Raw genomic sequence first — 18,641 nt, 5'->3', positions numbered from 1 at the left:
AAAAATAACTATAAAGATATAAATTATACTATACAGAGTTCAAAGACTTCCCCGGAATACCAAAATGCTACATATAGCCAACTACTACTGTACTGAAAAGGAAAAAAGGCAGGCAATTCCTAACAGTATTTATGGGTCAGTTGTTTATTTATTAATCCATTCATTCACCCACAGTATTTATTGAGAGTCCCTTAGGCCTACTATTCCTGCCCTCGTGGAGCTTACATTCTATTCTAGCACAGTTATCACACAACCTTTTCCTAATGAGCAATCAATACTGAATTTTCCTGAAACCATATATTAACATAAGTAAAACTAATATGAATGAGAAGCAAGGGCACTGCATACCATCTGTCAGTTTTTAAAGAAAAGAGAGACACAGGGTAAGAGAAGTTTGTTTTAAAAAAAAAAAAAAAAAACACGGTGAAAGGGAAGTGGAAAAATTTAAAGCAGTGGCCCACCATCTCTATTCAGGCAAGCATCCCTTCCTTTCTCCTGGTGAAGCTGATGCAACATTCCAACTTTACTAAGCCATATGAGACTTTTATGTTGCCTATGGTCCAGCCAGATTCCTGCCAATAAGATTAAGCAATTGTATGGGAGTAATATGTTAGGAACCACCACCTTAAAATATTCTCTTACTTTTGCAGGAGAACGTTGTTTCCGTTTCTTCTTTTTCTGTAAGTCTACTGGCTCTCTGATTTGTTTTTTGTCTCTCATCAGTTGCTCAGATACATCAGTAAAAGTAATTTCCTGCTTTACACTTATCTGTTAAAAAAAAAAAGCCAATTTTAGAAATAAACAAAAAGTCTATTGTGACAAAAAGCCATTGCATGCTTAATCCTTTGCTAAACCTACCTACAGGTGCTCCCAAAATGATTATTTGTGTGTGCAAGTAAAGAGTGTGTTGAAGAATTCATTAATATGTAATTGATATATAAGAATCAACAGTATATAAATTGAGGGAATAAACTAGGACTTTACAAAAATTTATCTGGAAAGAAAAAGATTAAAATGTCCTGGGAAAAGATAATTAAGACCTAGCAGAATAAAGGAGAAGTGAGCACACAATTTCACTCCCACATTTAAGGAAACTGATGTTAAAGTTAAAGGCACAAAAAAAGGTTAAATTCCAAAATCAATAAAATACTGGGGGATAAAAGGGGTATTCAGACTTCATGATGGGTTTCTCTCAATTTACAAAACATCACAAAAACAACACAAAATTCTAAAAGGTAATCTCATCAAAAAAGGAATGATAAACTAACAATGAAATCTAATTATCTTTAGGTTCAATGTTTTTGGCAATATCTTAGCCAGTACTTTCCTGGCCTCTACAACCATCACCAAATGTGTGTTTATAGAACTGCATATGGTTTTAGACCCTGCTATGTACAAGACACAATTCTAGCTACATGATAACAAGAAATGTTAAGATGTCAACAATGTTATCTCATCTTTAGATCTCAGTTCTCACAGATGTTTAGAGCTGCGTGTCCTGAAAAATAATATGGGGACTTCCCTGGTGGCACAGTGGTTAAGAATCCATCTCCCAATGCAGGGGACGTGGGTTCAATCCCTGGTCAGGGAACTAGATCCCACATGCGCGCCGCAACTAAGAGTTCGCATGCCACAACTAAGGAGCACACATGTCGCAACTAAGGAGTCCGCGAGCAGCAACTAAGACCTGGCACAACCAAAAATAAAAAAAAAATTTTAATTTAAAAAATATATGGAGGTTCTATGATCACTAACAGTAGCATCAATTCTCATCAGAATTGATGGCGCACAGTCATCCTGCTGTGCTACATTTTCAACCTATCCTTGAAATGAAAACACAAGTATCTTAAAACTAAGAAACTTTCAACTCAACAAGCTCTGAAATACATTAAAAATCCTTGACTCTTCGACCACGTGAGGACACAACGAGAAGTCTGCATCCTGGAAGGGGACCCTCACCCAACCATACTTGTACCCTGATCACGGACTTCCAGCCTCCAGAACAGTGAGAAATAAATTTCTGTTGTTTATAAGCTTTTAAAAAAATCTTGATAATAGTCCAGGAAATACAATGTGCTAAAGGCTACATTTTCAAAAAATACACTTAAAAACGGGGTGCAAAAGGTTAAAAACATCTTACAGACTCATAGTGTAAAGCTGGAAGACAGAGCTGTGCAGAGGGGTTCATGAGGGAAATGCAACATAAGCAAGGAATTTCAAACTAACCAAATAAAGAACTGGAAGTTTTAAAAAAATTCCTGAAATGTGGGGGGTGTGAGAATTGCAAATCAAGAAGAACCTAGGCATAAAAACATGACTGTAAATGATTATTTAGCTAATAATTCTTTCTATCAGGTTAGAGAATCGTACTAATGACCATTCTTATGGCTTCTTTTGGTGTAATTATTTGAAACATAAAATAGAATGGTAAGGTCACCTCCAACAAGGCTTTGGAACACAGACATGTTACCATCTTAGAAGTGATGTTTACTGAAATACAATTATTGAAACTGGGTATGAGACAAGGAGAAATGACAACAGACTAAGCAGCTGCTGAACTGCTCTGTCTTATGTTGCAGCAAAAAGTAGTTCCAACATTTCTGTCAACTTATAAATTACAAAGAAACCATGAAAATATAGCATGCAGCAGTAAGAAAGAGCCAGGGACTTCCTTGGTGGCACAGTGGTTAAGAACCCGCCTGCCAATGCAGGGGACACAGGTTCGAGCCCTGGTCCGGGAAGATCCCACATGCCACGGAGCAACTAAGCCTGTGCGCCACAACTACTAAGCCTGCACTCAGAGCCAGCGAGCCACAGCTACTGAGCCCACGTGCCACAACTACTGAAGCCCGTGCACCTAGAGCCCGTGCTCCGCAACAAGAGAAGCCACCACAATGAGAAGCCCGTGTGCCACAACAAAGAGTAGCCCTTGCTCGCCACAACTAGAGAGCCTGCGCACAGCAACGAAGACCCAATGCAGCCATAAATTAACTAATTAATTAACTTTTTAAAAATAAGAGACAAACTTTTTTCAGCAAAAGTGTCGAGTAGAGTGTAAGAGATTCACAAATAAGTTCTTCAATAAGAAGCTATTCACAAAGGAAGAACCTTTATGTGCACACAGTGAAATACATTAATTCATATATCTGAACCTTTTATCTATTTTCATATATATGGAAAGTGATCATATTGGTACTAGCATTGACAAATATAAGGTACACTTTTAACATTATGAAAGCACAGACCAAAACCTAGAAGTATCAATGAATCAAAGCATTGTGAATACCAATAGGCACATAGCAAGTTACACTTTTAGAACAGTCCAACAGGCTTATCACTCATAAATGGAATAAAGTAATCTCTACATATAACACAACCACACACTAAAGTATACGGTCCAGCCTAAGGTGCTTAGAAAGGATGTTGGTAAATCCATAAACATAAAGAGATGGGTATGAAAATGACAAGGGAACTAGAAAAAATGAGGTGCAAAAAGTCTGGGAAAATGAATCTTCTTTGGCCCAAGAAAGACTACAATATGTAAACTTCTTAAGCATGACAAAAGAGACAACAATTCATCTATAAGTGCCCTACTATTTCCTTGAGAACTATCTTTAAAAGAAAATCAAGTACTCAGTGTTACTTTTCACCTAAAAAAAAACAAAGTATAGTTAATCAAAGCAGGCATTTGCAGATGTGTGATAGTTGAAAAGACAGGTTTGCTGGACTTTTGAAACATTCACTGGAACATCAAGAAAATCAACAGGCTAGGAAGTATGTCAGATTAAAAAACAAAAACAAGAAAAACCTCTGGTTTCTTCCCCATAGCTTAATCTCTACCATTTCACCTAGTCCCATGTACAACCTCCTGCCTACATTTGAGAGCCTGAATTTCAATGCTTTTCTCACTACCAAACCAGAAACACCATCAATACTGTCAGTCACCCTACTCATACTTCTCTCGTAAGATTTCACTAAACCCATATGCTTCTCCACCTGAAGCTGTAAGACTCCTGCTCATCCACTGATCAAAGCTCCCTCTGGATCTCCACTTTGAGACTGGGTAAGCCATCAGGCATGACTCCCATGTCATATCTACCTTGTATATTCATCTAACTTCTTCCCCAACATCCTATCAAGAGGCAGAGCCCATGCTTCCTCACCCCTTGCCACTGCCCAAGCTGGTTCATTCTTGCTAGTTCTAATAAATATCTCCTAATTATACTGAGGTATTCCTCATTTTTGATCACTCTCTCTTTATTCTCCCAACTTTAAACATAAAGAGGCCTCTCTATATTGAAAAAATCTTTCCCTTGATTCTAATCACTACTAAATCACGCCCAGAATCCAGAATGACTCCTTCTTTTTCAGGATTTATTTCATGTCTTTTATATTTTACTATTTCATGTACCTGTATCTTATCTTGGTATCTGGAAATAAGATAGTCTTCTTTTGTATTTCTCATAACAGCTTTCACTCACTTATTCATTCAACAGCTATTAAGTACCTGCTACATGCTAAATTCAGTCAGTCTAAAGTAATACAATGGAAGCTTTAAATTTACTGAGATTCTAATATGTACAGAGCAAAATACTAGATACTGAGAACACATTCTGTGACAAGGTCTCCTTTCCAAAGGTCTTAAAATGGAGATGGGAAGTTTTGATGCCTTAAAAAAAAAACCACTAGTAACACTAATAAACGAATAAAATGGCACATATTCGGCTCAATCTAAATGAATGATACAGGGAATAAGGGCAGGAACCAAATGGAGAAATTCATGAGATCTGAAATAACTGCAACTATATCTATCCCCCTTTAATTTTTTTCTTCCAAACATGCTACTCTTCCCAACAACTTTCTTTCACACTCAATAATGTTTAAGCAATGTAACAAATTTAAACATACCTAAAATAATGTTGCCAGACATAGTATGTGAAGAACATTTCATGTCGTTTGCAAATTTCGGTCTACCCCTAACTCCCAAACAAGGTGACCCCTTACAATCATTTTGGACTCTTCTTTCACTTCATTCTCAATATCCTACGTCCATATGCATTTCATTCAAATTAACCTTATCAACCTTGATACTTTAGGGCATTATCATCTACCCATGTATTCTTTCACAAATAAATTAATATAAAACTGTTTTCTTGCCATTTCCCCAATGAGGAAATCTACAATAGCTCCTTGTTGCCCATAATATCAATTATACTCTCCCCAGCTCAGCTTTCAAGATTCTACACGATCTACTTTACAGAAAAGACCTAGGTCACTTGGCAGAAGTATCTGTTCTTACCATCTCCCCATTTCTGGAGCCATGTGTTCCTTTCAATTTTCAATTTCTCTTTTAGGTATTCTCATTCATCTTCGCACTCCTGTTTAAGAAAAAAGAAAGCATCTTGTGCTTTCCTCTATATTCTGTGCTCCTGACTGCATGACCACCCATCTCTAAGGCTCTGCAGCTTCACTGCCTCTCTAAAATAATCTCCCTTACTTCATCACCAACTACTTCTCTGCCTAAAAGCACGCTTAAATTTACCCTATAAATGCTCGTGGACCAAAATATTTCCAGCAGCTTCCTTCCTCTTATGGCCAAACTTTTCAAAAGAATAATCTGTAGTAATAAGCATATAGGCAAAATAACTGCCACCAAACTTAGAGAAATGGTTATTCTGAGAGTAAAAACAGTATGCAGTCATATAAGAAGAATGTGTAACTATCGCTAGAAGGAAATTGTTCCAAAATACTGCCTAGGAAACAAATTGAATCAAAGTGACCACAAGTACTACAAGTGTTTAAATGTAAAAAGAAAGATATAAAACAATTTAACTGTACTGCAAATATACTGCCTAAATAATGTAGCAATATTTAGAAGTATTCATGGAGTCCAGAAAAAGAGTAATTTAACACCAAGAATATATCTCTGTGTGTATGCGTGTGTGTGTTTATTTCCAGGATGGTTTTGGAAAGAACAGTTACATATACCCAGTCAACAGGAAGATTTCTAATTCCAAGCTCACGAAGCCACGGAATAGGGCCAGGAAGAAAAGCAGCACATTGATGGACAGGCCTTTATGTGAATCATGAACCATAACCCTCCCTTTCTGCCTGACCCGACTGCATGCAAACTTCTGAAAGGAGCTACATTTGTCAGGGTTTGAGAAAGGCCATAACTATCTTTTGCTTTTGAAAAGGTTCAGGGACCCACAGTTCACAACAAACATTCTAGTGTACTTCTCTGTAATATTTCTCATTATAAATTTGCATTTTGGTTGCTCTATCAGCATCTTACAATTTAGATAACTATAAGATGAAGTGGAAGAAGTGATCAAATCAAGTTATCTTACCTGAACAGTGCTGACCACCCCCAACCTACCCAGAAATTCTATTCTTTTAACTTCTATAGCATCATGGATTAAGTTCTTTGCTGTTCCTCACACAAGTTCTTCTGCATCCATCCTTCTACTATATATGTACCTTTATTTTGTAAGAGTTTTAGTACACCTCTATCAGTGGCTCTCAAAGTTTCGTCCAGGGACTTCTGAAGATCCCTGACACCCTTTCCAGTGGGGTGCTCCATGAGGTCAAAAATACTTCCATTATGATACCTATTTTTTTTCACTCTCCTCTTATGAGTATATAGCGGCAAAATTGTAAAACGAATTCTCACGGAATTTTTAATTTATAAACGGTTATATTTCATTAAAAATATGCTATATGTTAACATGTAATGGGATTTGTTACTGATAAATTCATAAATAAAATGTTAAATTTCTCAGTTTTAATTTCTAAAATGGTAAATATCGATATATATAACCAACAGAAGAGCTGTTAAGAGTCCTCAATATTTTTAAGAATAAAAGGGTCCCCAAGACCAGAAATTTTGAGAACCACTGAGCTAGATACATCTTGACTATATTTTGCATTCCCTCCCTTTCCTCCATTCAATTTCTTTCAATACAGGTACCTGGGCCCAACCAACATAAAGAAATTAGTATAGACGTGTGTGCATGTGTGAGTTAGTAGACACACATGTACTGCCTAGCTCTGTCAGCTGAGATCACTAAGAAGCAATGAAATCCAACACACCTAGCATCCAAAACTTAGTTTCTAAATACCATTATCCAAACAAAAGGAAATGGAGCTCCTTGGAGAAGCAACTGATTTCAAAGCTGGGCAAAGAAAACTATATGATGACCTTGGAACATCCTGTGGTGCCAGAAACTAGAGTACATGTCAAAAGGACACAAGGGTCTGTCTGAAAGAGCTCCCAACAGGCAAAGCTGAAACAACTTGAGCAAAAAAATAAATGACAGTACCAGATTATAACTCAAAGAATAAGGCAATATCCATTCTGATATAAATGGAAATAATTTTTTTAAATGGAGAGAAGGGACAGCTACAATTAACATAAATATAGAAGGAATGAGGAAAATACAAATTCACATTTAGGCAAACACTACATTAATAACTACAACTGGCAGGACCCACCAATGGATGCTTAAATAGGTAGGAAAAAATTTCAGTAGAAATAGGATATTTAAGCAGATTCAAACTATTTCCTACAAGATATCTGCCAATTACAAAGAAGAAAAAAGTGACTTTAAGGGAAAAACTGGCAGATATGATGTTAACAAAGTACTGAGAGTGCAATATCACCTGTAATAAGACATACATCCACATTTTATAGTCCCTGATATGATACACTGAGAAGAGCACAACATTTCTGTGGAAATTGTCGAAAAATGAAAGCTTCCATCTAATCATAAGAAAACATCAGGCAGGGACTTCCCTGGTGGTCCAATGCCTAAGACTCCACACTCCCAATGTAGGGGGCCTGGGCTCTATCCCAGGTCAGGGAACTAGATCTGCATGCCACAACTAAGAGTTCACATGCCACAACTGACGATCCCACATGCTGCAACTAAGACCCAGCAAGTCAAATAAATAAATATTTTAAAAAGAGAAAAAAAAAGAAAGAAAACATCAGGCAGCCGCGAATTAAGAGACATTCTACAAATAACTAACCAATACTCATCAACTATCAAGGTCATAAAAGATAAGCAAAGACTGAACAACTGTCATGGAATGGTGGAGACTCAAGAAGATACAACTAAATACAACGTGGAATCCTGAACTGAATCCTGGAACAGAAAAGGGATATTAGGGGAACAACAGATGAAATTCAACTAAGGTCTGTAGTTTATTTAATAGTATTTACCAACATTAAGTTCCTGGTTTTGATAACTGTACTATGGTTGCATAAGCTTTGATATTAGAGGAAGCTGGGTGATGAGATTATGTGAACTCACTACTACTTCTGCAACTTTCTCATAAATCTAAAATTATTTCATAATAAGTTTTAAAAAACTATAATTTTTCTAAACTAAAAATAGAGTTGCCACATGATCCTGCAATCCCACTTCTGGGCATATATCCAGAGAAAACTATAATTCGAAAAAATATATGTTCATAACAGCACTATGTACAATGGCCAAGACACAGAAGCAACCTAAATGTCCATCGACAGATGAATGAATGAAGAAGATGTGGTACATATACACAATGGAATACTACTCAGCCATAAAAAAAGAATAAAATAATGCCATTTGCAGCAACATGGATGGACCTAGAGAATATCATGCTAAGTGAAGTAAGTCAGAAGGAGAAAGACAAATATCATATGATATCACTTATATGTGGAATCTAAAATATGATACAAATGAACTTATTTACAAAACAGACTCAGAGACATAGAAAACAAACTTACAGTTACCAAAGGGGAAAGGGAGCGGAGGAGGGATAAATCAGGACTTTTGGATTGGCAGATACAAACTACTATATATAAAATAAACAACAAGTTCCTACTGTATAGCACAGGGAAAAGAATATGGAAAAGAATGTGAAAAAGAATATGTACATATATATAAACACACACGCATATATACATATATATGTATAACTGAATCACTTTGCTTTAAACCAGAAACTAACACAACATTGTAAATCAACTACTCTTCAATTAAAAAAAAAACCCAGGGGCTTCCCTGGTGGCGCAGTGGTTAAGAATCCGCCTGCCAATGCAGGGGATGTGAGTTTGAGCCCTAGTCTGGGAAGATCCCACATGCCACGGAGCAACTAAGCCCATGTGCCACAACTACTGAGCCTGCGCTCTAGAGCCCGAAAGCTGCAACTACTGAGCTTGCGTGCCACAACTACTGAAGCCCGCGCGCCTAGAGCCCATGCCCCGCAACAAGAGAAGCCACTGCATTGAGAAGCCCGCGCACCGCAATGAAGAGTAGCCCCTGCTCACCACAACTAGAGAAAGCCTGTGAGCAGCAATGAAAACCCAATGCAGCCAAAAATAAAATAAATTTTTTAAAAACCCAGCATTTATATGGTGTTCTACAAATTTGTGATGCCTCCTCAACATAGTAACTATGATTTATCTGACATTTACTATGTGCCAGGCACTGTCCTAGGTACTAAGGATACAATGGTTGGGCATGCAGGGAGGGAGGGGGGTGCTCTTGGTCTCTATCCTGTATAATCTATTGCATTTAATCCTACAGTAAGACTATGAGGTTAGCATTTTCATCCCATTTTACAAATAAGAAAACTAAGGCTGAGAAAGGTTATTTGCCTAAGGGAGACAAAAATTTCCACCCAAGTCTTCCAAATCCAGCAACAGAGATCCTACTTACTGTTATCTGTGAATTATTTTTTATCCTCATGTTACCAATAAAGAAACTAAAACTTCACAGAGGTAAGTGTCTTACCCAAGCTATTGGATTTCAACCCTAGGACTTAAACCACAATTTTGTATCTCTTAATCAGGTGTTATTTCCATTACTATTGGGTTGGCTGAAAAGTTCCTTCAGTTGTTTTTTTTTTAAATTTATTTACTTATGGCTGTGCTGGGTCTTCGTTTCTGTGCGAGGGCTTTCTCTAGTTGTGGCAAGCGGGGGCCACTCTTCATCGCGGTGTGCGGGCCTCTCACTATCGTGGCCTCTCTTGTTGCGGAGCACAGGCTCCAGACGCGCAGGCTCAGTAATTGTGGCTCACGGGCCCAGTTGCTCCGCGGCATGTGGGATCTTCCCAGACCAGGGCTCGAACCCGTGTCCCCTGCATTGGCAGGCAGATTCTCAACCACTGCACCACCAGGGAAGCCCTCCTTCAGTTTTTAAGTGAAAATAAAAGACACATTTTTCATTTTCACCAAGGACTTTACTGAACAACATATTCACTGTTTTGTTCCACTACCTTCTGCCATTTTTCAGGCAACTTCATAATTCCATGTTCCCAAAACTTTTTATCTTTTTGAGCAAAGAACTGTTCCAGGTGCCTTTTACAGTCTTCCAGGAAACTGAAATTTTTTCCATTAAGAGAATTTTGTAAAGACCGAAATGAATGAAAATCTGAAGGTGCAATGTCTGGTGAATATGGAGGATGAATCAGAACTCCCCAGCCAAGCTGTAACAGTTTTTGCCTGGTCATCAAAGAAACATGCAGTCTTGCATTAACCTGATGGAAGATAATGTGTTTTCTGTTGACTAATTCTGGACGGTTTTCGATGAGTGCTTTCAGTTGGTCTAATTGGGAGCAGTACTCGTTAGAATGAATTGCTTGGTTTTCCGGAAGGAGCTCATAATAGAGGACTCCCTTCCAATCCTACCATATACACAACCTCACCTTCTTTGGATGAAGACCAGCCTTTGGTGTGGTTGGTGGTGGTTCATTTCGCTTGCCCCACAATCTCTTCCGTTCCACATTATTGTACAGTACACACTTTTCATCACGCATCACAATTTGCTTTAAAAACAGAACGTTTTCATTACGTTTGAGAATCGTGGGACTTCCCTGGTGGCGCAGTGGTTAAGAATCCACCTGCCGTATGTATAGCTGATTCACTTTTTTATAAAGCAGAAATTAACACACCATTGTAAAGCAATTATACTCCAATAAAGATGTTAAAAAAAAAAAAAAAGAACCCGCCTGCCAATGCAGGGGACATGAGTTCAATCCCTGGTCCAGGAAGATTCCACACACCTCGGAGCAACTAGGCCCGTGCACAACTACTGAGCCTGTGCTCTAGAACCCGAGAGCCACAACTACTGAGCCTGCGTGCCACTACTACTGAAGCCTGCACACCTAGAGCCCATGTTCCACAACAAGAGAAGCCACTGCACCACAACAAAGAGTAGCCCCCACTCGCCACAACTTAGAGAAAGCCTGCCCGCAGCAACAAAGACCCAACGCAGCCAAAAATAAATTAGTTAATTTTTTAAAAATGCTTCCCAGGGCTTCCCTGGTGGCACAGTGGTTGAGAGTCTGCCTGCCGATGCAGGGGACATGGGTTCGTGCCCCGGTCCGGGAAGATCCCACATGCTGCAGAGCGGCTGGGCCCGTGAGCCATGGCAGTTAAGCCTGCGCGTCCGGAGCCTGTGCTCCACAACGTGAGAGGCCACAACAGTGAGAGGCCCACATGCCACACACACACACACAAAAAAAAAAAGTCCCCAAAAAAGTAGAGAATCACATGTGGAAATACAGTCAAAAAGGTTTTTTTCACTTAACTTATGTGGAACCCAAATATCAAAGTGATTAACATAGCCAAGCTGGTGCAAATGATTTTCAAAGCTTAATTTGGATATATTAAGTATGTTGGCTATCTCCTTCGTGGTATAACATTGATTGTTTTCAATTAATGTCTTGATGTGATCAATATCAACTTCAACTGGTCTACCCGACCGAGAATCATCGTCCAGGGAGAAATCTCCAGGAAACTTCGCAAACCACTTTTGACACGTTCAGTCACAGCACCTTCTCCATTTGCATTTCAGTTGGGTTTTTACCTTTCTTGAAATAATAAAGCATAATACACCAAAAATGTTGCTTTTTTTCTTCCTTCTCCAATATTAAAATGGCTACACAAAAATTCACCAATTTTGATATGTTTTTTTTAAAAATGCATACTGATATTGACAGCTGTCACAATACAATCAAACAAAATTGTTGGGCTTCCCTGGTGGCGCAGTGCTTGAGAGTCCGCCTGCCGATGCAGGAGACGCGGGTTCGTGCCCCGTTTCGGGAAGATCCCACATGCCGCGGAGCGGCTGGGCCCGTGAGCCATGGCCACTGAGCCTGCGCGTCTGGAGCCTGTGCTCCGCAAATGGGAGAGGCCACAACAGTGAGAGGCCCGCATAACGCAAGGAAAAAAAAAAAAAAAAAAAAAAAAAAAACAAAAACAAAAAACAAAATTGTTTCGAATGAAGTTAAAGACAACTTAGTGCTACCAGACCATCTTACGGAAAAAACCGAATGAACCTTTTGGCCAACCCAATATAACTGCTTCTTAAAAATCTAAATTAATCGAACTTATTTAAAAAGATTTTTACACAAGCATATTTCATTTTCCCTTATATACACTATAGTTAGGTTGCTGCCAAAATGTGGAAAGAACTTCTAGTGGTTCAAGAGAAAGGAAATAATTTTTAAAAAAATAAAGTGGACAAAATGTCAACAATATTTATTGAAGCGTTAAGACTTGAGTTTCAATCCCTTCTCTTCCAATTATTATTGGGTAAACTTGGCTTCCATAAGTAGCACGGGAAAATTAAAAAAGCATAGGTTGGGAGTTAAAAGAAATACAATCTAATCCCAAAGAGTAATACTAGCAGCATGAGGCTAAACAACTAAAATTTAATCATTTGGAACTTTCTTCACCTATAAATGGAGGGAATATTCCTCACAGAACTTCTGTAGAGTTACAAGAGATTATATATGTAAAGCATCAACTATAGTACATAGCAATATATAGTTGATTTTTTGATGTTACTGATTATCATAATCATTTCCTCATCTGTTTATTAGTGGTATAATAATATGCAGCTTATACACATCAGAAAATCAAATAAGATGACATAAAAAGTACCCTGAAAACCTTCAAGTTCTAAATAAATATCTATGGTTATTAATTATTATTACACAACTGCAGATGTGTAATTGCTTAGATACATAGAAGATTACCAATTTCTACAGACATCTCCACTTAGACATCCTATTATCTAAAACTCAATACTGCTAAAAATAAAACCTTTTTTCACATCAGAACCTCCTTCCAAACTCCCTGCCTTTCTTTTCTTCCCTGTGCCTTTCAATATGCTGTATTATATCCCAGTCTCCCATCTAAAGACATCTTTTAATTTTCTTCTCCACTCCCAACCCAAGACCAAGTCCAGTTGTTTTCCTTTTTTCTCAATATCACGTACAAATCTGGAAATTATATTTGACATTTCCTACTCCAGATCATTTAAAAGGACATTAAATTGGGAATCTCATACACTACTAGAGGGAGAATAAACTGATCAACATTTGTGGACTATAAATTGGCCAGTATATAATCAAGAGTCTTAAGAAACCTATACTGAAGAAATAATCTCACATGACAACAATGCCTACATGTAGCATCACAATATTATTTACGATCATAAATAAAGTGCGAACAGTCTAATACCCAGTAAAGAAAGAGTGAGATAAACTACAATACAGCTATATGACATACAGGAATTAGAAATCTTACTTTTGAATAATATTAATGACATAGTGAGATGCTCATTGTTTGAGGTTAAATGATATAGATAAATATGTTGATAAATATATTTTTACAATTTTACACAAACAAATACATATGCAGCACATTTTATATAAACACAACATATGTAGAAAACAAAAAAAGGAAACACTAAAATACTAACAACAAAATGTTAGTGATTATCCTAGAGTAGTAAGATTACAGCAATTTTTATTATCTTCTTTATAGTTTTTAAATTTTTACATTTTCTCAACAAACGTGTTACGTTATAATCCTAAAAAGACATTAAGTCCAGTCTTAGTACAAATCCCTAGTATTAATCAAAGAAAAATCTATTCATTGTTATCTTAATGTATTAAGTTATTCTAAGAAATGAAACATTAAGCCAGCAAAGTGAAACTGAAAAAATTTCTATGGGTGAGTTGGAAAAAAGAAAAAGCCATCAAGTAAATCTTGATCCCTATCTCACATCATCAGCAAAAATCAATTCCAAATGGATTGTTAATCTAAATGGAAAAGGAAAATCAAAGTTTCTAGAAGTTAACAAAGGAAAATATCTTCATCACCTTGGGGCAGGCAAAGAATTCTTAAATAGGATACACAAAACACCAAAAGGAAAAGACATTAATTGAACTTCATTAACACTGACTTCTGTTCATCAAAAGAGTAAAAAGGCAAATCAGAGTGGAAGAGTGGAAAAGTTAATTGATATATATATCCAACAAATATATAAAGAACTATTACAAATCTGTAAGAGAAAGAAACAACCTAATAGAAAAATGGGCAAAAGATGAACAAGTACCTTACAAAAAAAATAATATCCAAATTGTCAGTAAACATGAAAGGCACTCAATTTCATTAGTTATCAGTGAAATGCAACCTAACAGACACCAAGGATACAGAGCAATCAGTATAAATTGGCAAAACCACAGAGAAAAACTTCTGACAGAAATTCCTATTGCTGAACATATCCATACCCAGCAAACTCAATCCTAAGCAGCATAAAACCAACAGAAATGACTGTGCACATGCACCAAAAGACACAGCCATGAATATTCACAGCAGGGAATTCCCTGGCAGTCTAGTGGTTAGGACTCGGAGCTTTCACCTCCAGGGCCCGGGGTTCAATCCCTGGTCGGGGAATTAAGATCCTGCAAGCCACTTGGCACAGCCAAAACAAAAAGACTATTTGCAGGAGCACTTTTCAGAACAGCCAACATCTTGAAACAAGATGGCTATTATATTAGATATACTAGAATGAATAAATTTTGATACATTCACACAACTGACAATTATACAGAAATGAGAATAAACAACTACCTATGCAATAACATGGACATATCTCATAAAAAATGTAAAACAAAAGAAATCAGACATCAGAGTAGATAGTACATGATTCTATTTATACTGAATTCAAAGTCAGGTAAAGCTAACTGACCATGATAAAAGTGTTTGGGTAGGGGTTATCTTTAGGAATTAGAGGAGGGTTGTGACTAAAAGGGATACAAGAAGGGGAGGGCCTCTGGGATACTGATAATGTTCTATGTCTTAATGTGAGTATCGGTTACACATGTATGTTCATTTTTGAGGAAATTCGTGACTTACAATTTGTGCACTTTTCTGTATGAATGCTGTATTTCAATAAAAAGACATATACCTAGAGAAAGAGCTTTACAAATATGTAGACATATAGATAGATACAAGAAACATGCTTGTGTATATAGATATCTATATATATATAAGCATGATCCTTTCATCATTATTTCATTCAAACAAATCTAGTAATAACAAATATCCATCAATAGGGGAGCGGTTAAATAAAATAAGGCACGTCATTTAATCATTCATTAAAATAAATAAGCAAGCTTTATATGCAATAACATGGAAATTTCTACAAAATGTTATTAAATGAATAATGCAAATTTCAAAAGTATATAAAAATAGCATCTAATTTGTATAAAACAAAATGTATATTTTCATAAGATATATATTTACAAAACACATTATATAGAAATAAATACAGACACATATTCTGTACATTTGTTATAAATTTAAAATTTCCAGGATATCAATATTAGTGGTTATCTCTTTGGAATCAGAGTAGGAAACAAGTAACTTTTACTTTTTTCTTTGTTCTCTTCTATACTATTTTAATTTTTATAAGGACTATGTAGTCCTTTTATAATAAACTTCAACATACAATTATGAAAAAACCCCAAGTAGACATCTCTGAGACTGATCTAGCTAGAATGACCCTATCACAGCCTTGTCTATAATGATTTACAATCTGGGCACTACTTGATGTAACAAAGAGTGTAATTCTCATTCAGTACCACTATCTCATAATTCCAAACCAAGCAATTAGACATCAAAGATCAGACAGAACTATAAGAAAAGTGTTAGGAGACTGGCTATGTTATTAAAGAATCTAAAAAGAAATCTTCTATTAACAAGTTACGTCCACCTAAGGGGAAAAGAAAAAGATCAATTGAGTCCAACAACTTTACGAGCACTGGAGGATACTGAAAAATAGACCATTCTGGGTTAGCTCTCTAAAACAACCTAAGTGGAGATACCTTGATTCATCGGCTTGCCAGGTGAGTTGAAATCAGTAACAATAAGCAATAATATGACTCTCACCAGGAAAAACTATAAAGCAAGATTACTCACTCCACGTTTTCTGCTAAAATATTGATTCCTATCAAATAAGACACTTTCTAAGCACCATACAAGCAAGTAAAATCTTGTTTAAAATAAAAACCCTAGAGAACTGATATAAATTACCATATATTTTCTTTAAAATGAGCTCAATTAATAAATGTGTTTCTGAAAATGACAGCCTAAGAGTATGCTGAAGTAAAAAGCATTTGAATGCGGGCGGGGGGAGTATCTCTTTAAGTATACAGACCCAATAAAAGCCAATGCAATCGCCTCAAAAGACAAGGACCCAAGCTGCAAGGAACATAAAATTACTTCTGAATGCCCCAAATGAACTTTAAAAGAAATACAATGGTAATAAGAACTGGCTACAACTAATAAATAACTTTGTTGAAAAAGTATACAATGTCATAGGGATAACAAGTTGGGAGTTAGCCAGAAAGAGAGGAAGAAACATATCATACCAATGACTATTTAAGCAAATAAATAGAGCCACACAGACTTGTCACCTTCTAGGATGATTGTGAAAGATCATTTGTTACCAATAAATGTAATACAATTCTGCAACTAAAACAGAGTATAAAATATGTGGCAAAAATAGTTAAGTGTCTTAAAATCACTGACATGGATAAAATGATTATTATTTTTGTTGTTGTTAAATAGGAGAGGAAAAGTCACTCATTACAGGATATATACTCAAATTTCTAGCAACAGCATATTGGAGTTTTATTGACTGGAGCAACATGTATTTGGGGAAATATCTATACAATTCTCCTTAAACTAGTGACAGGATTTAAGGCAATTTTAAAACTAAAAACAAAAGAGAGGTCTTAAAGCAAGGGCTAAATAAGTCTTGAGTTTCCTAGACCATTAAACAAAATAATCATAAATACTAAATGCATAAAAGGATGTCTACAATTTTATTCATGCTGTTTTACAGCACAGAAATTCATGACTAAAATTAAAAAGCTACACAAGCGCTGAAGTATATTTTTTCAGGAGTTATAAATACCTGAAATACCTTACACTTTATTATATCATCAAATGACTAGAATATGATTTTTTATAGCTCCTAATTTATAAAATCCTTTCGTTCAAGTACAATCCAATAGCCTTCTAGAAAACAAGTGTGGCATATATCGTTACGAATGACAGTTTGCTCCATTTTGTCAATACAAACATGTCCTTTACTCTTCAACATACTTGATATCACTCTGGAAAAATACAGACCATAAAGTTCCCAATCCCTCTTCTATGGGTGTACGAATTAAAAGGATAAGCCAAATACTTTTTTTCAAATTTCTGAAATAAATTTAGTTTTTGAGTTGAGAAGCTTTCTAACACAGTGCTATCCAATAAAGCTTCCAGCAATGATGGAAATATTCTTTATCTATGCTAATACAGAAGCCATTAACCACATGTGGCTACTGAGCACTTGAAATGTGGCTAATGCAACTGAGGAACTGAAATATTAGTTTTAGCTCATTTTAATTCAAATTTCTAACATCTTTGAAAACAAAGTTCTAATGAGCAAACTACGGACATTCACAAGTTGGCCTGCAGGACTTCCTGGTGGCGCCAAGGTTAAGAATCCACCTGCCAATGCAGGGGACACGGGTTTGAGCCCTGGTCCAGGAAGATCCCACATGCCACGGAGCAACTAAGCGCATGCGCCACAACTACTGAGCCTGCGCTGTAGAGCCCACGAGCCACAACAACTGAGCCCGACTGCCGCAACTACTGAAGCCCCTCTGCCTAGAGCCCATGCTCCGCAACAAGAGAAGCCACCGCAATGAGAAGCCCGCGCACCGCAACAAAGAGTAGCCCCCACTTGCCAAAACTAGAGAAAGCCCGCGCACAGCAACGAAAACCTAACGCAGCCAAAAATAAATAAATAAAATATTTTTAAAAAAAGGTTGGCCTGCAGACTGCTGTTGAAAATGTAGAGCCACAGAGTTGAAGCTGGGTGATTGATTTAGAGTAGTAAGGTCAAGATAAATCCTGAAAACTAGCAGTTACCACAAATGAAAAACTTTTACTTCAACTGTCACGAAACAATAGGGTGTTTACATAGGCTACAGAACCTAAACTGTTATTAACAGTTTAAGAAAACACAAAACTCAACTTTTTGTTTTGAATTAACAAAAAAAAGTTAATATGAAATAAAGTTCTTTGTGACTTCCAAGTGAATGAGCAAATAAAAGGAAAAAACACTTATATGTTCAACATCTATTTTTAAAAGACTTTTAGCACACAATCTAGAAACGATGAAAGGCCATGTAGCTTAAGCTTTCACATTCTGGGGGACCTGGATCATACTGTTCTACATCAATGCCCTATATTTAACTCAAAAATGTATATTCATGATCCCAAGACCCTTCACCAC

At 36.7% G+C, this 18,641-nt stretch overlaps 1 protein-coding gene across 4 annotated transcripts in view; it reads right to left on the bottom strand.

The window, feature by feature from the left end:
• Positions 1-18,641, bottom strand: part of ZNF148 (zinc finger protein 148) — a 132,786-nt gene that overhangs the window by 55,501 nt on the left and 58,644 nt on the right. For 3 of the 4 annotated variants that reach the window (XM_007447601.1, XM_007447600.1, XM_007447602.1), the window contains one exon: positions 643-768. In XM_007447601.1, the coding sequence (XP_007447663.1) occupies positions 643-768 (126 nt within the window). Of the gene's footprint in view, positions 1-642; positions 769-6,350; positions 6,527-18,641 lie in introns of those variants that run through there. The other variant, XM_007447603.1, reaches the window with a different exon arrangement.

This window comes from Lipotes vexillifer, unplaced genomic scaffold (assembly GCF_000442215.2).
Source record: "Lipotes vexillifer unplaced genomic scaffold, Lipotes_vexillifer_v1.1 scaffold823, whole genome shotgun sequence".
Taxonomy (NCBI): Eukaryota; Metazoa; Chordata; class Mammalia; order Artiodactyla; family Lipotidae; genus Lipotes; species Lipotes vexillifer.
Note: the sequence above shows the minus strand (reverse complement) of the source record. Positions and strands in the feature narration are given on the sequence as shown.